This window comes from Aythya marila (assembly GCF_965140915.1).
Source record: "Aythya marila genome assembly, chromosome: 16".
Classification (NCBI taxonomy): domain Eukaryota; kingdom Metazoa; phylum Chordata; class Aves; order Anseriformes; family Anatidae; genus Aythya; species Aythya marila.
In genome coordinates this window covers 3,438,755-3,463,323 of record NC_139057.1, presented here as the reverse complement: position 1 = coordinate 3,463,323, position 24,569 = coordinate 3,438,755, and the positions used below count along the sequence as shown (strand labels likewise).

The following is a 24,569-nucleotide window of genomic DNA, read 5'->3' as shown; positions in this document are numbered from 1 at the left end:
ACAGCACGCAGGCGTTTGGTTACAAAACATGTAGAAAAGGGATTTATTTCACAGCATTTCACAGAAAAGGGCACGGACAGGGAGCGGGCAGCAACCAAGGACCTTAAATTAACACGCTAGGACAGAAACCGTGACAGAGGCGGGTGCAGACAGGAACAGCTCGCTCCGGTCACCTCCACTGGGCGCTGGCTGCTGCCCTCTGAGGTGACAGGAGCTCCTCGGGGAGAAGTAACATCCAAACACGCTTCGTGAGGGTCCCCTCTCAGTTTACCGATTGGTAATGCAGGAAGAGTCCTTTGCCACACGGTGGCAGCTTTTAGGTGAGAAGAGAAATATTAACACACAGGCAGAACCCAACAGGATGGCAAACTACGCTCTAGCTACAGAGAAGTAACAGACACGCACAGCTCGGGTGCCCTGCAGAAGTGGCAGCTCCTGCAGAGGCACCACACCAGAGGTACCAATGTACAAGGCGCAGGCCCAGCAGCTGGATGCTGTCGTGGTGTCCTGAGCTTCCCTGCTCAGCAATGCTGCGTGGGCCTGAGCCAAGATGTAGAGTTCCCTTTAAACAGCATTCTGGCATTTAGTATTCCTTACCCTAAGCTGTTCTTCTGAAGAAAATGCAAACTAAATAACCAAAGGCCAAAGCTTTCCCATTTATATCACGTGAAACCCTACCTTCCATTCTGGGAGGGGAGCTCTAGCCCAAATAAATGCCCACTGCAACTAGATAAACTTCCACTGAATAGAGACTGGACTGCTCCAAAAATAAATACATTTTTCTCTAGATGGCTGAGAACGTTACATTACAGAGAACTTTATAGACTAAATAAAAGGAAATCCCCAGAGAAGGTAATTTTGTGGCTTCCTTTATACTACATGAAGTGTTTTACTATTTCTGGAGATACCTTGTGAGGAGTTTCTTTGCTCAGTTCTAGCTCTTCCCCCTCACACAATGAGTATAGGAAGTGGTGGACCACTTTAGTTGCATTTACCACATTTTTCTAATTTCAAGGCTCTCTATACTCTAGATGTTTAGTACACTGCTATTTCTTGCATGCAATGACAGTTATATTCAGTAGAAAGCTGAACTAGTAGACATTTTTCTAAACTTTTGGAAGTTAACTGGCAATGTTATTGTCTAACTTACCGCCTACCATCTCACTTACAGAGACTGGAAAGTCCTTCTGTGTTAAAGAGAAGTCAGTATCATTAAGTTTACACAAATAACTTGAAGCTACATACAGTTGAACACACAAAAGATTTGATAGTCACTGTAGTTATTATATGAGAATATACATTTTGAGCCCTACTTAAAGAAGAAAGGGCTCCAGTATAGTTCTGGTGCAACTCTAATGACAACAAATTAGCTTCAGGCAAAACACAGCTGAAGAACAAAGATTCAGCTTCGTTTTTGCCTAAAACCAACATTTAATACAAGGAACAGCAATTTACATTACTTTACATATTAGATAGCAGGTAACCTTATGAGGTCTAGTATTTCATTTAGGAGTCAAACAAGTTACAAATTTCTCAGTCATAACAGCCAAGCATCAGTTTTGTTTCTTGCAAATAGGCAGTTACTTGTATCATAATATTGCTTTGGAAAATAAAACCAAGAGCCAGTATCACAGAAGGTTCCACATATAATCAGAATTCATTCCCAACCTGGATATTTTAAAAATAAATGAAGGAATAGCCAATGGTCAAAGAAGTTATTTAACCTCTGGCATAACCATTAGAATGCTGCCTGGCACCAGCTGTTAAGTGGCTGTTCCGATGTGCAACAAATGCTAGTTTTGAGGACCATCACAGTGACGCAATTCTTGGAAGAACGGAATTAAAAAAGTAGCATTTTAAATATTGAGCATGCTTTGTTTGGCAGGAATAGCTCCACACTTATGTACTTGCTCAGAGCACTAAGACCATATATAATACAGTCATACTAAAAAGGTGCTTATTTCAGACTACAAAACACAAATGAAACCCAGAAATTATACATTTTACAGCAAGTTGTTCTTAATTAAAAGCACTCCTCTTCCATTTAAGAGCAAATTAGGATGGCAATCACTCTGCAGCTACCTTGTTCAACAGGTGGTATTTCATGACCTTTTGAATCAATCTTTACTTTTTAAATAAAGTGTATAATCTTAAAATACTATAATTAACTAAATTGAAACAGTAATTTCAATCTAGCTATAGATAGTATAGATGCCCCGTGTATCATTAGTGCAGATATACTGGAACTGTTTTCCTATATGCAAGGCCAATGTAGGTAAAGAATAAATGGCTATATAAATTCAGGATTTCCCACTAAATAACACAACTAACTTAAAAAATACTGGTACCAGACCAGCCGGTTTTAGGCACATCTTCAAAAAAAAAAAAAAAAAGTATGTGTTTCATTAATGTAAAAAATGCAAAAAGATTCGTAGAAACATCTAAACCTTATGGTGCACTGGAATGGAAGTGATGCTTCCTTTAGTTTCAAGGACTACAATAAAGGCTTAAAAAAAAAAAAAAAAAAAGAAACAATACCATAGGATTCTTCATAGGGAAGAACAGTTTTAGTCAAACTGAAAAGATAAATAAGGAATAATCAGCAGCCATAACAGCTAACTGGTGAATATTTGTGCTTCAAATGTCCAAAAGAAAATAAAGTTCAACGACTCTTCTCGTACCATCTCCCAGTCTTGGCATATGTGTCCATAATGCACACCTTGACAGTTCACACCCACGTCGCAGACTTCAAAGCTAGCTGTAGCCACAGCAGGATGCACAGTGGCACAGAACGGCCAGTGGCAACTTCAGCAACCGTGTTCAGTGACGCTATCAGCTGGAAAGTAGCTTTGGTTAAGACTGTTGTGTGAGCCGTCTGTAATGAGGTAAAACTTGGTTTTCAGGAAGATAGAGAGCCAGTTCCAAAGCTACAAGGACGGTGAATTCAAAAGCAATGAGATCTCTTCTGTTGAATCTGAATCTCTCTTCTAATTTCTATGATGGCAATGAAAAAGAGAGGGAGGGGGGAGAAAAAACCAGAATCAGTTATCCACAAGATACCAATGCACTATCAGATTAAGTCTCCATCACATATTCCAGCTTTATGCTAAGTCAGAGAATCAAAAGCATTGCCACAGATCAAAAACGTAAACAGCCTTATTAGCTCAGCTGTGACACCCGCAAAACAGTTACTGTTTCTCAGGCAAACATTAAACGAGAAAATAACCTCACTGTAGGATCCATAGGACCGCCATCAGTCAGGTACTTATAATGAATTAAAAATAAGCATCCAAAAGGAAGAGCCGTGATGAGAACAAAAACCTACTGAAAGAGCTGGTCTTGAATGCAAACGTGCTGCTAAAAATCTTGCTTTTCATCTTTACCTTGTTCCGTGAAACAGAAAGGTTTTGACCAAACCTGAAACAAGTTGTGTAGTACTTACATCTATAAGGTGTTTGACTTCGTGTTTCCTGAGGTCACTGCTGATCTTGGCTGCAAGCAGAACGCAAGCACCAGCACACAGTTTGCGGTTCTGTTTGTTAAGTTTGCCTTGGAGAACGAGCTTCTCAAAGTAAACGTAAGCCATGGACACAGTAACTGGCTCCAGATTGCATTCTTCACTCAGATTCCGCATTTCTCTCTTTAAACTGAAAATAGAGAGGAAAAAAAAATGAAATAAAAATCCACCCTCTCCAACATGAGAGCTTTTATAAAACACTCTAGAAGCACCTCAGCATGGGAACGCAGAAGAGCATACAGGCAAAGCTCCTACTTAGAAAACCATGACTGGTATTACCTTCAGCTGGAGAAGCCCAGCTGGCTGCAAGCTGGAGCTGATAACAAACTGATTTAACCTGGCTGACATCATCTACTGTGAAAGAAAACGCAGGCTGCTGCTGTATGGCTCCTTCTGAGATCCTGAACTTGTTCGTGATTCGTATCATAAGACTGAACCACGCTGGCCTACACAGTGCCACATCAAAGCTGTGCAGATGGAGACCTGTCTACCACACACCTCCAAGGAAAATTAGGTCTGAGGGGGAAGGCAAATTGGTTTACACCCTTCTCACAAAAGCTAGCCTTTCACTTCAGAAAAAAGGCAAACTTTATGCTGGATGCTCTTTCACTGCTATCATCCATGCTACTCCTACAGAAGATCTCTCCACAAGCACACAATTGAAACAGCTGCAAAAAGGAGCATGCAGGACACTGGCAGAACAGACTATGAAAGAGCAAACCTTCCCCTCGCAGCTGGGAGCTGCACACAGCCCCAGTGATTCAGCAGTATCGTGTTTTAAGCTGGCTGTTTCAGAAGGCCCTGACTGCTCTCTGAAGGCGCAACAGTGCATCTCACTGGTGAATACTCAGATGTGTTTCCTGAAAGGTGAGGAATTCTGTGTGCATAGTCCTGCCTTCATGAGATGCTTTTCTTTACCATGACTCCACAGACCTAACCTTTTTTTTTTTTTATCCTAGAGTCCTGTTAGAGTCTACAGTGATCAGCAAGTCTTGTAATCAAAAGATGAAAATAAGCAGAGGTTCCAAACTGGTTAAGAGTGGGACTGCACAATAGCAAAACAATCAGGTTACCAGTATTTGTTTCAATGCTAATGCTGCTTCACTGTTAATTGGCTATTAATGTTGATGAAACAAAACCCATCTAAGTTGAACTATGAAAACCAACTGTTACCCTTTTCCAGCATCCTAAACATCTCTGTACAAGGCTGTCATCCTACAGTCAGCTCAACTGGCAACAAGAGATTAGCATTTAATCATATATACTATTAATAGATCTAGTATTTGCTCCATACAAGTGGAAGATAAGTCTGCAACAGCGTAGAAGTTCTTACTATTCACTGCGTGTTTCTTACCTCCTAATTTTGCTCAGCGTCAACTTGATGTGAGGAAACTTCTCTCTAAAGGTTTCGTTCATATCCTTCTTCAGGTCTGAGGGCTTCACATATTCTATGACCGTTGTCTGAAACACAGGATGCAAAGTGTATTATTTCTCTTGTGAATAGTACTGACAGCAAAACAAGGTTTCCAAGGACACTTTAGTGCAAGGGCAGAACATTTTCTTTAACTCTTAAATTTCCATAAAGACTCGTGTAATACCTCAGGTTGAATTTCAGCCACATAAAATCTTAATTCATAATGAACCAGTAAGCAAATGGTTACAATAAATAAGCAACAACAGAGATATGTAAAGTTGGTCTTTGACAAGCAGTGTACAAAATGATTTGTAGTTTTCTTGATCTGTTCTCAAAAAGCCACAACTACTACTTTTTAGAGGATTTTCTCTTCCCTGTGGAAGTTCTTTACAGGAGGACCTTCAAGGTGCTCACTCACTCCTCTGTTCAGCTAGACAGCTACTCACCATGTAAGAAGCAAAGATGAGAACACGTTTGTGTTTTCCACAGGGCCACTGAGGGTCGTCCAGAAGATTTGGATCGTACTCTGCTGCTTCCCCAGCTTCACTTCCTGAAGGAACGAGGAAAGCACAACAATGAGCCGTAAGAGACAGAGCTTTAAGTTCTGTTTTCTCTTTAATAAAGAGTTCAAACAGCAAACATTAGAAGTGTTGGCAGACCCTGTCAGGCAGATAAACTGCAGCTAGTCACCTGTTTTCATTCCACAAATGAAAGAATCAGTATTAGATTTATTTAAAAACAAACCAGCTCCATCTCTAACATATGCCCAATGCACCATTTTAGACAGTGCAAGCTAACAGTTTGTCATCCAGAAACATGCACAGAGAACAACTGCAGAAGACTGGATTTTTGCTTATACTCAAATCTAGCAGACAACAGCATCATCAGGTTTGCTCTTTTACACCAGAGAATGTATTCTTGTCACAAACCCTTGATTTATGCACTGTTACAGTGCTAGAAGGCAAGGAGGACCATCTGTACCCCCACACACCAGGTGTTTCTTGTTGAGTAACATAAAACTCCACATTTCTAAGGAAATGCTTTGCAGTCCTTGAATTTCAAAAACTAGGCCAAATATACAGAGGATGTAAGGAATGCAAGCAAGTTTCAGCCCTAAGGCTCAGCCTCTGTACTTCATTAAGCCTTCTTGGCTAGGCCATGCTAAAACCAGTCTCCTTCCAAACCCAGCACATTTGTCCCGATAATACACTTCACCACTTGCAATTGTTTCAGAAAAATAAACTCTTTTCATGCTTTTCTGCTGCATGCACAAGTGGTCACAGTGCTAGAAGCTGTCCTTACCAAGCTCCGTTCCTGCTGGAATCGTTTTTGCTGTCACAGGTTTGTATCTCGATCCGGGAAGACTCCGTGAAGCACTAGCTCGACATGAAGGAACAGCGCTGTGGCTGTCAGCTTTGCGCACAACTAGGGCATTGGTTGGATACAGGAATTTTGCATAGGACACAACCTTCAAAAAAAAACAAACAAACTTGTAGTTATAGGGGAAAAAGTATTGAAAGCTTATTTCCAGACACCAAGGATTTTATAACTCAGATCTGCAGAGTTTCTATTTGGGAGTAAAGGCCTTAGAACTGGGGGGGACAGAAGGGAAGGGAAAGTTGAGCACAGGGATGTTGTACTTTTGTGACTTCAGGATAGAAGCACTGTAGAGGATTTGGGGGAATAAGAAAAAAGGGAGAATCACATCAACAAAACTCTGGCAGTAAACAGATTTAACTGAAGAGGTATAAGTTTCACCCATATTTTGTTTTGACAAAAAGAAAATGTTTTGATTAGAATATCATTTACATGTTGCCTGAGATACCAGAGTCAAAACAATTCTCCAGAAATGGAAGCAGAAGTCACCAGGGACTTTCATGTCCTCCTCAGAAGCAGCATCATGACAAGTCAAACATTTCAGATTTTAAGAATCTAAATTTCCACTGCTTTCTAACATTACAGTTCTCACTTTATGCAGTGCTGTGCCATCCAAAAATTAAGTAATTTTCCTGGTATCAAATGGTCACAACAGTGAAAGGAGCCAGCTGACCCACCATCATCCCCGTGCCGGTCACTGGTTTGGTGATGGAGATCAAGAAATAAAAATTATTTCCTTACCTTGCCGTCAGCACCTAGCTCTACTCCTTCCATCCCAAGGACCATCTCAGTGGAGACCGAAACTCCCCCAGAAGGATGTCGCTGCTTCTGTCCTTCCATTTTTAGATCACTAAATGAAGATAAGAAAACGCGTAATTGGAAAACGTTCCACAACCTCATCTTCTTTTATGGTAAACACCAGGCTGATCCTCTACCTGCAGCCAACACCACGTGGTCAGAGTTGCATTACGCAGAAACAGTGCAATCCCTCAGCCCCATCTCCAAGCAAGTATTAAATTTTAAATACTCAAAAATGTGGGGATGTTCACTAACTCAAAAATCATATTTCATCTCATTTTAAAAATCAGATTTTTACCAATGTACCTAGAAAAGGTACTTCTCTTTTTTTTTTTTTTTAAGCATGATCTTCCTGCATAAGGCTATACCATTTGTAATACACTAATTCTCAAATACTTAACAGCAAATGTGATTTACATTACTAGTTTTCCAGGATTAGAAACTTGCCTTTCAATTGTATTTTTTCCAACCACTGTGCACACAAGCTCACACTAAGAATTAGGGCTGCTAGCAGAACTGTTTCAGTGATGGCAGCGTGCAGCTTTGTCACCTATATTCCGATGCAAAAAAAGCAGCTTTCAGTTGAAGCACTGCATCGCTAGCTTACACACAAGCAGAATGACACCGTGCTCAGAAATGCTCTAAAATAACTCCAGTGACCTTGCTGCTCTTCAATTAAATGAAAAAACATTTTCCCATCAACTATTTTTATAGCAAGTGTATTTGAATACAATACAATTCCCACCACTAAACATCCGTTTCCTTCTTCCATAAGTTACATACAGGACAGAAGTGGCAACACAATTGTTTTGGCAGAAGTGGATTAAAATAAAATGAGTATTTTCTGTGGTATACTCGTAGATCAGGCCTTCACAGAATCAACTTAGAGCTCATACAAGACTGAGTAAAGCTGCAGGCAAGTCCACTTGGCAGGTTTTGGTTCTCATATTTGATCATATTTGCAGTTCTATATAAAAATGGAGTACAAACATTTAAAGCAGAATCAATCGGTATCAATTGGGCTAAACTGCTTCTGTTTTTCTTACGCTACAAACAGCGACATTCATGGCTTAGGATAGGTGAAAAATGGAAGAGTTTCTTAAACTTAGTTATAGATTAACTACTAAACTTTGAAGACTTTCTGGTAAAGAACGTAGCATCCTTGTCTGATGTACATGGCAACAAGCCGCACTGTGCTCAAAGTTGATTTCAAGGATTTCACAGGACTGCAGTGCTTGAAACATGAACAAAGACCTTAAGAGAGGTTTGCCCTTTTCCAATATTTTCTCTAGAAGTTTCAATGAACACCAACGCTGCAGCAACATCTGATTTTACAGCGCTGATAGCAAGTTCTTGTCCTTACACGTAAGCAGCAAGTCAAGTACATTCACCGGCTTCAAACAGAAGACCTATACCATCTATACTCATTCAAAAAGATATTTTGCAAACAATAGACCAGAGATTTCACAAAGTGGTTAATGATGACTCACCTGATTCGTAAACTCTCCCCGTAAGGTAGGATCGAAAAAGCCACGCACAGTGTTCGTTTCGCACAGATTAATACTATCCTGTAAGCAGAGGGGAAAAGATCAGGATAAGAACTGAGATTCAGAAGTTACAAAACAATTTTTTATAGACTGTGAACACTGGATTCCTCTTCAATTGCTCTGTAAGTTACATAGATACTGATACAGATTGTATGTTTCCAGAAGGCAGCACAGAAGCAGAGGTTTCCTTCTGACCCTGCAGGGCCTCAGAGCCAAGCTCTGTCTCACACCCCAGCTCTGGCATCACCCTCAGAGCTCCTCAGATATCTGGATATCTGTCATAATTATTTTATATATATATATATATATATATATATATATATATATATATATATATATATATATATATATATATATATATATATATATATATATATATATATATATATATATATATATAATATTTGTTAAAATATATTGATTTTAAATATATATTTAGCTGGATGATGGTACTACTCCCAGGTCTCACACATCTAACAATAATAAATACAAATGCAACCCATTCTTTCTTTTCTGCTCAGCAGCTAAGAGCCAAGAACTTGGATAAACCAAACCATTCTCCTTACATCCTCCTCAGCTCTGACCTGTCTTTGTGCTAGAGATAAGGATGGTGTTAGGAGAGAATGAATTAACTTCCTCCCTTTCTCCTCAAAGCAGAACAGCAGAACCATCGGAAGATTGCTGCAGATGTAGCACCTACCAGCACCTACTGCCCTCAATATAATTATGTTTAAAATTAGCAAGGCCACAAGGACATTGCATTATTCCCCTGATATTAAAAATCTAATCACACTGAACTGGAGTTTACTTACGAGCACACACGAGTACAAGGGGCACGGCTGAAGTTACCTGCTGTTTTTTGTGTCATACTGCCTCATGTTCTTGATGAAGTGCATCTTCTTCAAACTTTTGTGCCTTGGAGACCCAGATATATTCTTGGTTCTGCAATTGTAAAAAAGAAAAAAAAATATATCTTAAGTGCTCCGGCAAAGAGCCATGCCAGTTTTATGATCAGATGGCAGCACTAGCATGCAGGACCTCAGATATTGGCGTGGAAGAGGGTGGAGGGAGGAGAGGACTGCATGCAACGAGTTAAGATTAATGCTGCTTTTGAAAAAAAGTACCTTTGTACACTGGCATATTCCACTATGTCTTCTAAAAAGTCTAGAGAGCAGCGCTGGGAGATAAAACGCCTTCTGTAAAATGTACAACACCATGAAGAGTGAACAATATTAGTTCATGGCCTCGGAGTTTATGAACTGCAACAGATCTATGAGCTCTTAGAACAAATGGCAGCTTTTTTTGGGGATTTGTTTTGTTGTTAGAAGAGTGCTTACCAAGGTGTTTCACATTCCCAAAAAGGCCAAGAACTTGTTACCCCCTCTAGGAACTGTAAAATCTTTCACTTTGAGTACACATTTATACTGACTTCAGTAGCAAGAGCACTCACTGCCTTCAACACAAAAGAACACCTACCTATAAGTTAAACACCTAAAAAGCTTCCCAATATTTCTTACAGGATTTTAAATAAGTATCACAAAAAGCTCCCTGTGTGCATCAAGGCAAGGGAGCGAGTAGTTTTATATTGATCTACCAACACGTATATATACAGATATATCTGTATGATGATGGAACATCTGTATTTGTATTCCTGATTCTGAACACTGTGCTCCTCCAGCAGTAGGCTTCAGCAGACCAAGAGTCCATGACACTAGCCCAATAAAATTGACAGATCTCTCAGGAAAACAATAGAGAGGACTATTAGAGGAAGCTAAGCATATTCAGGGCCCATCTGAAATCCCAGAATTGAAGACACAAGGAGAATAATAAGAATCTTGTGAGTTACTTTAGCAAAAATAAGATATTACACAAGAAAAAAAAAAAAACACTGCCAAGTAAGATGCATTATGATTGTCAAAGTCAAATTACTCTTTGTGGGTAGAGATTTACAAATAAATTTGGAAACTGGCTGCAATTTCTGTAGGAACAAGACATTCAGATTCAGCTAAAACACTGAATCACCAAATCACTGACACTACAACTATCAAATTCTATTTTTTTTCTGCTTTTGTTTAAGTATACGTCACGCTGTGCTTTTAGTACAAGCCACATGCATTCAAGTCCCAGGTTTTCTTCCAAAGTATCATCATAACCCAACTGATGGACGGTATTGCCATGGATGCCAATTGAGAAGAAGCTAACTAGATATAATCTGTGGGATGCTGCTTTGACAAGATCAACTTTTGGAAAAACCTCACACTTAAAACTCCATGTATTTTTACCTCTGGAAGAACAATAAATACACTGAGAAAGAAATTATTGCTCTTTACTAGAAGTTGCAGATCTGTAATGCAGAAGATAGCAGTCATGCTGCTGTGGAGAATGCGTGCTCAAGGTTATGCAGGTGTAGACCACGGGAAAGCTCCAAAGTCCTCAAGAACAGTTTCCAGAGCTCTTGTGTACATGAGCAGCCAAACCACTCAAAGAGACCACGGCCAAACTCTCATGCTTGGAAGTTAACGTGCAACACTAAAACAAAACCATGGCACCTTGGGTGGTGGGGAGTGGAGGGGGCAAGGAGGTCAGGCAAAATGGGATTTATTAATTGCTAAGAACCATGGATGAGCTTTTACAGCAAAGATTTATAGCTTCAGTTGATTCAAGTTAAAGATCAAAAAAAGCTGCTCAGGATTTAGTCTGGTCTTGAAGCCCAGCACTTAAGAATGTGGAAGTAACTTGACAATCTTCTAATCCTGGTGACTTTGCTTTCTATCCTTCAGCTGAGCTGGGTAAGAAACCACACCACACCATTTGGTTGCTACATAAGAGATACACCAGAGCTGTCCAGCCTATTTTGGCTTCTAACATGCAATAAGAAAACACCTTTGTGAAACGTGGAGGTCAGTCTCAAAGGTACTGGCATGAACTGCAGTTCTCCATGTCCCCAGGCTTCCTCCCCTCTATTTCAAGGAGACCAGACTAGATGCAGACAGAAAGCAGCCTTGTATGCTGAGCAAAGGAAAAGCAAAGCTAAAACCAATGACAACAGGCATTGGTACAAAAAGAAGATGTAAAAGGTTCTGTAAAAGGTTCTGTAAAAGGATGCCAGCATGAGGTGCCGGTAAGGGTGCCAGAGTGACCACCAAAGTGCTGGGCCACTACAGTAGAGACCCATCAAAAGCCCTATATCTTCCAAACACTGCTGCATTTCCCCAGCAATAGGGACAAGAGCACAAAGCACCTGAACCCACTGCTCTGTCAGAGCCTCTCAGTAAAATGCTGCTGCAGCGAAAGGAAGATCCTGCCCCTTCGCTCAAAACCACAATGACTCATCCCCACTGTGCCAACAGGAAACTTGATTTTTAGCTACACTTCAGCTTCACTTGAGGACAGAAAATATCTGTCACCTTGGAGAAATTCAACACACTAGGCAAGATACTCTCCTCAAATCTCAAAACAGGGAATACGCAAAGAGGTCTCACTAATCCCAGCCATGCTAAACAGGTCGCGTGCCCAAACATTTTACAAAGAGAGACTTGCTGGATTCCTCAGCAGCACTAATCAGCAAAGCATCTTTATTAGAGCATCCTTGGAGCATGCTGGAAGCTATCAAGACTTCCTGAGTTGTACACACCCAGCCTGCAGACTGTTTGGGTTAGTTTTGGTGCTCTTATGCAGTAATTCACACCTCAAGACCAGGCAGCACAGGATCACTTCAGGAGCTGCTGGATCTTGCCTGATGAAAAAGAGTAGTCATGTCCCCTGGGCTAAGCAGATTCATCTAGGATAACACCTCTTGTTGTGCTCTGATCCACAGGAGTTCAAAGGATTTTAAGTCATTTACACAGTACATCTGTTGCCAAACGCGACCTAAATACTAAAGCAGCACACCAAAATCCATACCCGCGCTGTCAGTTATCTTACACACACTCCTACTGACATGCTACTTGATAATTAGAAATCGAATCATCCAATGTTAAAATTTTAATGAGTTCTATGAAGCAGGCTGTAATTTCAATAGGATCCTAAAAGAAAGCCCAGGCCTGTCAGCTAATACCAGCTATTTCCTTGACAAGCTACAGAGGGTTTGTGTGCTTGGAAGTCAAGGCTTGGTCAAGAATTCACTTTTTGGGTGCTTTCCCCACTAGTTTAAAAGCCAATAAAAACAGGACCCACCCAGGGCTTCAACACACACGCAGCGTGTGCCCAGAGATAAGGGACTATCGAGCAGAGGGATTCTGGATTGGGGCTGGGTTTGTTATCTCCACGCACACACGGCCACGCACAGCCCAACAGCGCTGCTCAATCTGTGGTGAGCTGAACGTGGCCGTGAAAAACACCTCATGATCAGATAAAAACCAACAACTCCAGCAGCAGCCAGCCCACAATTTATCCTTTCTGGTGGACTTCCCGCTAAACAAACCCCACTTCTGAGGGCTTCAGACATCTGTCCTCCTCGGGCCCTGCCAGCGTCCTAGCAAGTGCCAGAGAAACTCTCACAGAGGAAGACGACAATGGAGAGGCAGCACACGGGACTCCTGGCCAGGGGTTTACTCAGCTCTTAAGTGTTCCCAGCAGGACAGGACACGGCTAAGAGCAGTCTATGTATAGCACCGGTAATCCCTCAGTGTCCTGTCTTGCAAATTGAAAGGAAAAATCTGTTTAAGTCACAGCTTCAGATTAAAGACCAGTGACCTTTCAGATGGCCTGCCAGAGTATTTCCCCTTGCCTACCCACAGGCTAGGCCGCACAGGCACCCCAAAGAACAAGAGGAAAGTGTGAGGACGTTGCTGTAGTTGGAGATTCCTAAAACAGCCACTCACAAACAGATATCCTGTAAAATATGCAAGAAGTGCAGCTGTCATTTGGCCCTTTTGAAGCGTCCCTGTTCAGCCCTGCTGGTCCCTGTATTTCTGCCACAGCATGGGGACTGACTGACAGCTCTCCTTCCTTCCTAAGGGAGAAGTCAGAAATTTCTAAAATCTGACTGGGATTCTCTTGTCCTAATTAACCTCCCCTCTCACAGGGACAGGTCTGTGCCCTGTGCCAACCCTACAGCCAGAGGGGCCATTTGATCAGCATTCAGCTGCTTTCTCCCATAACTTTATCTCTGAGCCACGCAGCATCTGGAGTCTGTCTTCTGCCTGACCTCTTACCATGATTGCTCCTAGGGCAGGGTCAAGCAGGAGAGGAGAAAGCCTGCACTGCTGTCTGACACCGCTATTTCAGCCTCTGCACATTTTTCCACTTTAAAAGTAGTACATTCCTGTAAACATTTGCAGAAGGCTATTAAAGTAATTAATGTATTGCTGGTGATGCTTGCTGGGGTGCAGAAGAGTGGAAGTGAACTGCCTCCAAGCTAGAGAGTGCCTCACTGCCCTGCAGGCTGTCTTTTAAGATGCTCAAGTGATCACAGAGAAAGAAGAACAATACCTAAGCTGAGTGTTAAGTTGCTCATATTATCCTTCCTCAATATATCGGCAGCATTCCCAGGAGCTTCTTCTCTTGTCACACTTTTACAGGTGAGTTTAATGATCTCAACACTGCTCTCACTGAACGAGACAACCAGAAGATCACATGCTGCTCACTTTTGCTGAGTTAGAACAAATTTCTATTTGACCACTAAACCAGCCATTCTTTCTCTACTATAGGAAAAAGTAGGAAGCAAGCCAGATGATCTGAAGAAAAGGAAGGCAAAAGTAGAGGTTGCACTCAACCTAAATTTTTGCTCCAAAATATCTGAGCAAGTTTGCTGTGGGATGGCTGTCCTCACATCTGATTTTCACTTCACCTATGCAGCAACGAAAATCAAAAAGCAGGAGAAGAGAGCAGGAGGCTAAGCCCTGGGACACGAGTGCTCAAAGACACTGCAAAAACCAGGCAGCAAGATGACTGAGGCCTCCTCTAGCAAAATGGACAGGCACCGCAGGCTTGTTTCAGTTGGAGTCACATCCCTCTGCCGGAGGGAAGGATGCCACGATGCATGCACACATGTATGCACATGCATCCACGGGCACTCTGCTAAAATTAGCAGCTAGGCTTGTATCCTCTGCTGCTCTTTAGCAATCCACACTGCTAATAGACAAATTGAATGGACCAGGTCAAGGATTTTTAATTGCAGTATAAAATTAGGGGCTAATAGAATTTGGTTTCTTATTTCTCACTTGAAAGCAATTTTAATATTGATGGCCCTTTGTAAGGTCTTCTACATGCCTCCGTATAATCACAGCTGTCAAGAGACTGAGTTTAATATAGCAAAGATGAAAATCATTTATTGGTTTGTGGAGGCACTGGCTTAGTAACAACTGTCAAAGGTAATTTGCTCAAGAAATCCAGATCCCAAATCTTGTTTATAATAGGAAGACACACCTGTCAGATTTGTTTTGTCAAGACATACTTTAAAGAATTAAACTGTGTAGTTTTCCCTTCCTTACGGGCGAGCCAACAACCTGGTATGAACCACATTTCAGTTTGACTAGGTAAAAATACTGTCACCAAGGGATTAAGGAAACCAGTTCCAGTTTTTTTAGCTTAATTTTTGTCAACTGATGTTACCTATGCCCAGACAACATTTACTGTTTCCAATCTTGCATTACAGAGTGTACGAGTGTGAGACTCCTTGTTCTCACAGCCCGTGCCTTACTGCCATCAGTGCTCTCATTAATCAGTTTCCTGATTGAAGTAGGAAAGCAGATTGAGTACAGCTCACCGGGAGCAACAAGTTTTTAGTAATTAAAGTCAAGAGAAGTCAGACACTACATTTATATTAAAGCACAGGCAAACCACCGTCACTACCACGTATCTGGGAAAATATATGATTTTAATGAAGAAAATATGCCATGAATGCCCGGTACTGAGCCATTTCTGCAGGTAGATGGTTTCAGATCTCACATGCAACGAAGCATGCAGCAGAGGAGAGGACACCCTGTGTAAATGACAGCAAGTGTACAGCTAATCACTCCTTTACAAGGTCAGCTACCCACTGTTTTATGGCAACGCTACTGGAAGCACAGACGTGCAGTGTGGATTGCAAGCCACGGTCCCAGGAGTTCATTCTGACATTTATTTAAAGCGTCACACTGCCAGAGAATAAATACAAGTCTCACAGGGGGGTCTAGTCTAAGACATTTCTCCAGTAATCTTCCTTTTAAGGAATAAATCCAAACTGATTAGCCACATGAGCACAGCAGTACTTTCATGCTTCAGAGCAGGTCTCTGCCAGACCTCAGGGTTAAAGAGGAGGCCCAGCTCCTTCACCCTTGTGTTCATATTCAAGGTTTGTTCACAAAGCTGAAGCAGCACCAGGGCTTTCCTGCTGGTTCAAAACAGCCAAGAGAAAACACCGCACTGCTCAAAGAACAGTAACAGCACATGCAAGAAAAAGTAAACGCCATGCAGTGCACAGGACAAATGAGAGGGGACAGAAATAAACTGTAGCTTGAATGAAGGTGGAGGCAGAGTAAATGGAAAGTTTACTAAGCCTGGATGGTATTAAATACTAACAAGGAAAGAAATTACTGTAGATACTTGTCACAGTGTCCGCTACTTCATTGCTGATTCACAACCACGTATGATTAAGACCTAATGCTACCAGGAAACGAGCTTTGTATTCATTGCATTTCATACATCACATTCTGCTGGTGCTAAGAGTGTTTAGACAACCCAAGGAGAAAATAATGCCTTCCAGTAAGTGTTATGAAAGCCATCTGTTGCAATAGAGCCACCAAGCCAGATGCAAGGTCTGCTGTGCCTAGAGCCCACTTCTTGTAAAGTAATTCTAAAGCCCGCTCCTAAAATCCCAGCTGCTTCTCACAAAGCAAACTGGATGTGCTGCCAGGATGCAACCAGTGACTGTTCCCCAAGTCTGTACCAGTTTCTGTAGGTGTTCCTACCGGGGAATGCTCACCAACCTGGTTTCCTCAGTGCTTTGCTCACTAAACACAAATGCTGATCAACAGGCAAGTGAAACGCAACACGTGTCTTTTGCAACACTGAGGACGTTATGCTAGAAACACTCCTGCACTTCCCTGAGAGATGATGATATCATTTCTGGTGCCTCAGTAAAACAAAAGCCTTCAGCACAATAAAACTCCCAAGTTACGAAAAAAAAAAAAAAAAAAAAAGGAACTTTTACTAGGAAGAAGAAAATTCAAAACAGGTGACAGGAAGAAACCAAGCGAAGGAAAGTTTAGAGCTCTCCCAGAGCTTTAATGGGAGCTTGGTTCTTCCCACCACAACATCTGTCATCCCCACTAACCTCCAATCCAGAGGTTGCAGCCTCACCGAGGCAATTTTTTATGCTAACATTGCAACGACCACAACAGAGCAAGTGCAAATCTGTGCTGTATTTAAAGCAAATTGAGGCAGGTCTGCGAGGCAGGCTGAGCTCCTTAGTGCCGTGCCAGTGAGAGCTGACGAAGAGGAGCACTCCCCAGAGAAGGTCGCTGTGTGCAGTAGAGGTGTTCAGAGCTCCTGCAGGAAGGGCTGCCCAGCTCACAGCACGAGGAGACAGCGAGATTTTAGTTTTAAAGACTCCGTACTTCTCAACAGTCAGGGCACTGTCTTGTGAAACTCTTCTGCTTCACTCACCCTTATAAGACTCTAAAGGCCCTTTATTTAACACCATCTTCAGGGGTTAGAATATAATAATTTACAGTAAATTATACACACGATAGCTATAAACCAAAGGTTACAAGTGTTAGAGCTCTTCATCTGAAGAGCTAGCGAGACTGTCTGTAGCTGAGCACCACCCACCTGCTTTATCAACAATACCTCATTCTCATTACAGAACCCAAATTTCATTATACTTGCCTGCATGTCAGATTATGCATTTCTAGATGTAAACTGCAGAGCATGAAGAATTCAGAACAATCTACAAAAGGAGGCTCAAAGATGTCTTGGTGGAAAAAGTGACAGATAGAAAAAGGAGGAACACGAGACACCTGAAGCTAAGTCTCCAAGACTTCATATAACTAAAACACCACATACCACAAAAAATTAAAATATATTTTGTGAGAGTGCTTTCACTCCATCTTTTTGTTTCTCTTCTGAAACAAAAAGCCCAGTTTATGGCAGCCTGCAAACAGCAAGCACCACAGCTAGTAACTTCTGCACTGGCTCAGTCTCGGAGCCCTGACAAAGAAGCTTCATCATCCACAGATAAGGTGAGATTGCTGTCCACTCTACTGGCAGCTCTGATGTGAGTTTGAGCAGCCACTTATCTCAGTTCTCAAGAAGGACTCCTGTGCTAAGCCAAGTTCCAGCGAAGAGCACCAGCAACCCAAGCATTTGCTCCAGAAGTGCACCCACGGCACCCAGCACATAGCTCTTGCTCAATGTGAGTGCTGTAGCTCAAAAGGAGGCACTAACGGAGATCTGGGGGTAGGAAGAGGAGGAGGAGAGAAACATGTCAGACCGTGAACTACAGAAACTATGTTTTAAGCCAGTACAGTGAGATCCTGCAGACTTCAGAGCTGAGCTACATTTGAAAATGCTGGTCTAATAAAACTTATTTTTTTCGTGACTTGGGGAAAGCCTTGTAAAGTAAATAACCTTGTAAGATGTTAAGAAAGAGCCATGACTGCTGTGACACTATGTAAGCCCTCGGCAGGGCACTGAAGCCCACGGCAGAGCAGCCCCAGGACGAGAAGGCTCCGGTCACCACACGCCTGCAGGACTTGCTGGAGGCCCGAAGCAGCACCCCACCACCTCCTCCTCGTCCCACCACCTCCTCCTCAGAGTTAAGCCATTCAGGTTCATCATGTAGCCTTCTCTGATGTTAGCTTGAAGAAGCAAGCCCACATATGTGGAGCCACAGCTGTCAGGACACTCGCACGATGGCCTTGCAACGCTACACAGCCCGCCCACAGGCCTCATCAGCTGCAAGTACAGTTAATTCCCTACACAGACTCCTCTGACTGCAGAGCAAAGTCACTTTGAAAGCCATCGGACCCCTCTAAATGAAGGGGTTAAATAACCTTAGCGCTGAGAGCCTCTCTTTTGACCTAGAAACCTTCCCAGAGGCATGAAGGATCAGATCTCCAAGCTTCCTGCTGGGCATACTGCTTCTTCTGACCTGGATGAATATACCTGGCTGGGAACGCCAGATAAATAACGGGGGTAGCTATAAATTGTAAACCATTTAATACCTGCAATTCACCTGCAGGTGCAAGTGTGTGTGTGAGAAGGTTGCTGAAGCAAAACGTTTACCAAGCAGCAGACTGCTGCCCTCACATTTCAGCTGAGTTTTAAATAAAGTTCAGACGTCGGATACGTTCATTTTCAGCCCTGAGCAGCACACAACAGCCTACTGTTCATGTCTCAAAGGTCAAAGCTTGCAGCCTCTGACAGATATTGTTGCTTCCTGAAAAGCACCGTGCACGCTCAGGTTATTCCTAATAAGGCTTAGAAATCAAAACTTGGACCTTTAAGCACTATTTCATCCATCTCCACCAAACGTGTGTTAGCAGAGGGTTTCTTTTTAAATAAATGCTTCTCAAAGTGAAAACAGCTGCTGGGCTGACAATAGTATAAGACAATACATTAGCCATCATACGCATGAAGGCCTGACCAAGCATTTTTGCCATTCCATGCAAGGAACGGATTTGATCACACCTACGTTAGTGATACAGCCCCCAATTAACCCTTAAATGTAGAGCTGGTCTAAAGCACTGCTCTTACCAACTACTTTAGACTCCCACTCTAAAAGAAATCTAAATCAGCCCAATTATTTCTGATTTATCAGCACCCACCAGCATTCAGTTCAGCTGCCTTACCCCTGGTCATCGAGGGCATTAGAGCACTGGTCGCAAATAATTTAAGTCCCTGAATTTATTCATAGGCCTAGCAAAATGCAGCAAATACATGGCAAAACCAGCTGTTCTACATCACACTGCACTGAAAGTACACAGCAAGCATTGACAGTCGGGGCTGTTGTTCCCATTCCTCATTTCATGCTTTCATAACCTGGCTATTTTCAGGGCTCTTTGCTGTCTGTGTTTCCCCAGAAAGCTCTGCCAGTTTCAGTCCCAGCTGCAGAAATTCATTAAAAAACTGTGAATGCCAATTTGTTCACTATCTGCTGTCTCCTCTCCATCCGCTGCTTTCTGTTAAGCTTGATCTCTGAACGACCGGAGTAAGATGGAAAGGGAGGTAGGATAACAAGTGGAGTAAGAAAGCCAGCACAACACAGATTTGTAATTTAAGATCCTATTAACAGGAGATACCCTAGGAAAACAAAAGTAGAAGGCTAAAGTCATTAAGTTCATCGAGCTCAGCCAGCAGCACAATGAAACAAAGCATCCAGATTAAACTGTGCCTCCAAGGGAGGGCTGTTGGCACACACCCTGCTCACCGCTGGAAGTTTCCATCCCAAAGAACCTGACGGCTACTGAGCAACTCCGAGAACCTCCACGTTGTGTCAACTAAGCAGGTTTCTTGTTCCTTGGACTGTACCAAAGATCCTGCTTGCTGCTAGCAAACGGTGCTGGCTGTAGCAGAGGTGTGGTGGCAGCCTGCCCTGAGCTGCCCGGCCACACCAGCTGCTAACAACCACAGCAAACAACATCGAGTTTTGCAATAACACTCTGCAAAAAGAAGATGACCTCTCAGATCTGGGCAAGCCCCTGTCCTATGAAATCATAGATGATGGCACAGGACTCACAGCATTGGCCACCTCAAAGAGATGATCGAATCTGGGGTACCCCCCTGCCCTGCCCTTGGTGTATTTGTGGGATGCTCCACTCATGGCAAATCAAAGCAGCCTTTTGTGGTGACCAAAAAAGGATGCTGAGGAGAGCATCTGCCTCCCGTGGGCACCAGAGATGAGATGTCCTGAGCAGCAGTGCAGATTCCATCTCCCCTTTTCCCCTGGTGGCTTCATGCCTCTGTATGTTTGCGTGATGGAAACAGTTCACCTGCCTAAGAAGCAGCAACACTGCTGGATGGCAAAACACTACCCAGATCTGAGTCCCAGTAAGAGGAATGACATCATTTGCTTGTTGATTTCTGAACTTTCTTTTGTAGTATGCCAAACACAGAAGGGGAAGCAGCACAACCTCCACAAGGAAGAAACTCCCTGAATCACTCATTGTGTATTTGCTGTTCCACAGGGAACAGAGCTGCTCTGTCTCAACACAAGTCAAGGAACCACCCAGAAAAAAAAAAAAGTGTTCCACGTCCCTCACCCTGAAAGCCTTGGCATTGCAGGTAAAGATGTAATTCCAAGGGAATGGTTCAGCTCTGCCACTCCTGTGCCCTATGCAACTGGAAATATTTATGTTGGGTTTAATGCATCCCCAGAGGCACTGCAAACCTTTATATATATATATATATATATAAATATATATATATATATTCTGACAAAAGTCTGATATATACAGATATATTTATGTATGATATATATATATATATATATCATACATATATATATATATCATACATATATATATATATATAAAAGTTGTGGATTTTCTGCACATTATTTTGTGACGTTCACTATCCACTCTTCTTTCTTTAAGGACAGAGAAATATCTGTAGATGAACTCTCACTCCACGTCACCCTCATAAGAAGTAGATAAAATGATTAATGCGATGCCATCTACCGTTTCAAACATCTCTTTTCCCAGCTGAAGAATCAGGTTGTTTTGTCATTACTCATACAAAAGCCCTTTTATTCTCCCCATTACCCTCCTTGCGTTTCCCTCAACCTCTTATTTCTGATTTAATCGTTTCAGTTAGATTGATTAGAATACTACAGCGGAACATAACATCCCAAAAATTAGATGCCAAGGGAAGAGGAGGAAGGACATAAAACAAGAAAAGCTCTGAGGAACACACATTAAAGAGTATTTTCTTAGTGTCTTATTGAATTGGCATTGAAAAGAAAAAGGGAAGGAAGGAATAATTTACACAAACTCCAGCGGTCCTAAACTCAGTAAGCCCATGCGCAGGCATGCCAAACATCTCACAGAGACATCACTGTACTTGCAAAGCTCCTGATACTGAACTCTCCCTCAAAGGCCTTATCTACAACATTAAAACAGCAAAATGAGCAGCAGCACAGCTCCAAGTGCTAGGAAGGAGCTGTGTCACAGTGACACCGTGACTTCAGGCTTCACTGCTCAACAAGCGGGACACAACAGCATCACCTGTGCTCAGAGGACATGGAAGTAGCAGGCCCAGCTGCAGTTTTTTCAAGATCTAAGGAAAGAAAGGTCCCATCTTTCATAGGAAGAAAAGCAGAAAGTACTACAAATAGTTCAAGAAAATAAAACTCAGAGGGAACGCATGCAGGAGGACCCCCACACCATTACTCACTGGGCTACTTTTCTTTGAATTCACTCATCCTCCATCCTGAGGACCAGCAGGACCCCTCCATTAGCAGATGTGCACAGAAAGGCAGCACCGATCACTTGCTTTAGCAAAGCTCCCCAGCTTTAAAGCACAGCCAACATCTTTACTTCAACCTACTAACAAAGCTCTGGAAGCCACTATAAAGACTGCTGAGACTTAGATGTCTTTGATATTGTTTTGCTTATCTGCAGCCTCAGAGGGCCAGCTCACTTTACAAGGCTGTTTATGCAAGAAGTGGCCTGAAAAAAAAAAGAATTCTTTTGGAGCTCAAATCCCCAAGACCGGAGCAGAAGCCTACCTTTCAGAAGATTAGAAAACTAATACTTCCAGGCTGATAGATGTCCCCTGCAAATACAATGGGGATTCTGCACGGAGGGGCAGAATATCCTCCTCTAAAGTTGGCTTCAAAAGTTCCCAGAGTACATGCAAATGATGAGCACTGCTTGTAGAGTCACTGCACAATCAGGCAGCGGGGATTCAAAGAAGGCCCAGCAGGAAGGGTCACATTGCCCGGAGTAAGAGTCCTACCTAGCAATGCCTCGGCCAGCTTCATCTGGAGACTGCAAGATTCAAAAGCCAGGCCCGGGAAAAGCAAGAGGGAGGGCTTCTGCTGCAGCAGACCTCCAGCCAGACCTCGCTGGGGAAATATTCTCCAAATCTCCCCCACCCACCAGACACCAGCATCAGTCTGGCCACCCACCGCACATGCAAGCAGACCCCTGGAGGGCCAGGTGACCCCCCCAGCAGGACCACCACGACACCCTGGGTGCTCAGGGGCAGGAGAGGCGCAGCCCCCGCTCCCAAAAACTGGGGGCACCCTGGCACAGGGATGCGGGGATGCTCCGGCCACCTCGCCCCCTTGGGGAGGGGGGGGCAGCAGGGCTGGACGATGCTCCCAAAAGCTGTGAGCTGGGTTCCAACGCTGGGGGGGCTCCATGCTGCCACCCCTACAGGGCGGGCAGGTGCTGGGAGGGGTGGGGGGGCGGAGGGGAGGCTGCAGCCCCGTTTCCCACGCCCGGCTCCCCCCGGGGGCGCCGCTTTCCCATGCTCGCTCCTCACCCCCCCGGGGGCTGCGGGCCCTGGGAAAGTGCGGCTCTTCCCAGGGCTTCCCACGCCCCGCGGGACCGGGCGGCTGCGAGAAGCTTTAGGGGAGGGGGGGGGGGAGAAGGTTTATAGGGCCGGGAATAAGGACTTGGGGGGGGGGAAAGGAGCCCAGCTAAGCCCTCACTCACCTCTGCCGCTGCACCTCCAGCGCCAAGCCGCCTCCCGCAGCTCCCGGCGCTGGGCTCAGCATCCCCGGCCCCCCCGGTTTAGCGGAGCCCGGCAGCCCCGGGGGGGCGGGCGGCAGCGGGCAGAGCGGGGCGCCCTGCGGCAGCGGCGAGAAGCCGCCCCCCCGGGGCTGCTCCGCTTCCCCTTTCCCCGCAGCAACGGGGGAGGAACCGGGCGGCAGCGAAACACCGGGAAAGCCGTGGGGAGCCCTCTGCGGGGCCAGCGAGCGCGGCGGGGCTCCGACCACCTCCTCCTCATCCTCCTCTTCCTCTTCTTCCTCCCCTTCCCCGGAGGGCAGGGGAGGAGGAGGAGGAGGAGGGGGAGGAAGGAGAGGAGGAAGGGGAGGCTGCTTCTCGGCGGCCGGGCAGGGCGGGCGGCCGTCCAGGGAGATGTTGGTGAGGAAGAAGAGGGCGGCCTGCCTCCGCCGCGAGTCGCCCCGTCTGCGCGGCCGGGGCGCCGGGGAGCCGCACGCCGTGGCCGCGGCCATTCTCCGAATGAGCCGGGGCGGCTCCGAGCGCGCCGCCGCCGCCGCCAGCCCGCCCGCTCATTGGCTGCGACGCGCCGAGATGCAAATGAGGCGCAGCGGGGCGCCGCGGTCATTGGTTGAGAGGGGGCGGGAGGGGGTTCGCGCGGAGCCCCGCCCTTCCCCGCCGGGCGGCCGGCAACGAGGGGACGCGCGGTCCTAGCGCCGCCGCTCAGAGCCTCCAAGCGGCCCCGGGCAGCCCCGGGGTGCCCCCGGCTCCCGGCCTCCTTTTTGCACGTCCCCACATCACCCCCGCCATCCCCTATTCCCCCTCAGAATGTCCTTTTTTTTTTTTTTTTTTAACGACATTTTAAAATTTCCCCATCTCCCCTCTCAGCCCCCCAGGGCCCCCCAGCAGTGTCGCGGTGCCACAGCCGTCGTGCAAGCTCGGGGACATCTCAAACGAGGAGCACTGGTGTGTGTGGGCTGCCCGCTGCTCTAACAGCGGATTAAGGCTGTTATTGCATGCCCCAAGGACAGGGGTACCCGAGTCCCAACTCACCGGCAGCACCCGAAACTTGCACCCAGCGGTGAACGTCCACGCTCCCAGGCTGCCAAAGCAAAGCTGAGGCAGTGCAGCGCTGAGCGGGGCCGTATATGGGAAAGGCAGACCTGGAGAAGCCTTGGTTGGGATCTGGAGGAACATAAACTTGGTATTATCTCCGCGAAGTGACTCAAGACATGTCTGCATGGCACGCCGCTTCCCAGGCTCGTGTTTATACTGCACAGCATAAACACACCCCTTAGGCACTTGAGCTGATGTCTGCTACA

The 24,569-nt window shown here is 44.5% G+C and overlaps 1 protein-coding gene across 4 annotated transcripts; it reads right to left on the bottom strand.

Annotated features, from left to right (window-relative positions):
• Nucleotides 1-23,879, bottom strand: CABLES2 (Cdk5 and Abl enzyme substrate 2). Of its 4 annotated transcripts, none has more exons than XR_014318633.1 (11): nucleotides 23,239-23,879; nucleotides 9,778-9,849; nucleotides 9,503-9,595; nucleotides 8,597-8,674; nucleotides 7,050-7,158; nucleotides 6,234-6,399; nucleotides 5,378-5,481; nucleotides 4,872-4,978; nucleotides 3,443-3,647; nucleotides 2,539-2,994; nucleotides 1-313 (listed from the first exon to the last, which is right to left on the bottom strand). XR_014318633.1 is itself a non-coding variant. In XM_082773517.1 (10 exons), the coding sequence occupies exons 1-10, from the start codon at nucleotides 23,760-23,762 to the stop codon at nucleotides 2,854-2,856; spliced, it is 1,599 nt and encodes a 532-aa protein (XP_082629643.1). In that variant the 5' UTR covers nucleotides 23,763-23,879; the 3' UTR covers nucleotides 1-2,853. The 4 variants fall into 4 exon arrangements, 2 of the variants coding, with proteins under 2 accessions (XP_082629643.1, XP_082629644.1); XR_014318634.1 differs by having other exon boundaries at nucleotides 2,682-2,994; XM_082773517.1 differs by having other exon boundaries at nucleotides 1-2,994.
• Between the last annotated feature and the right edge of the window lie 690 nt (nucleotides 23,880-24,569).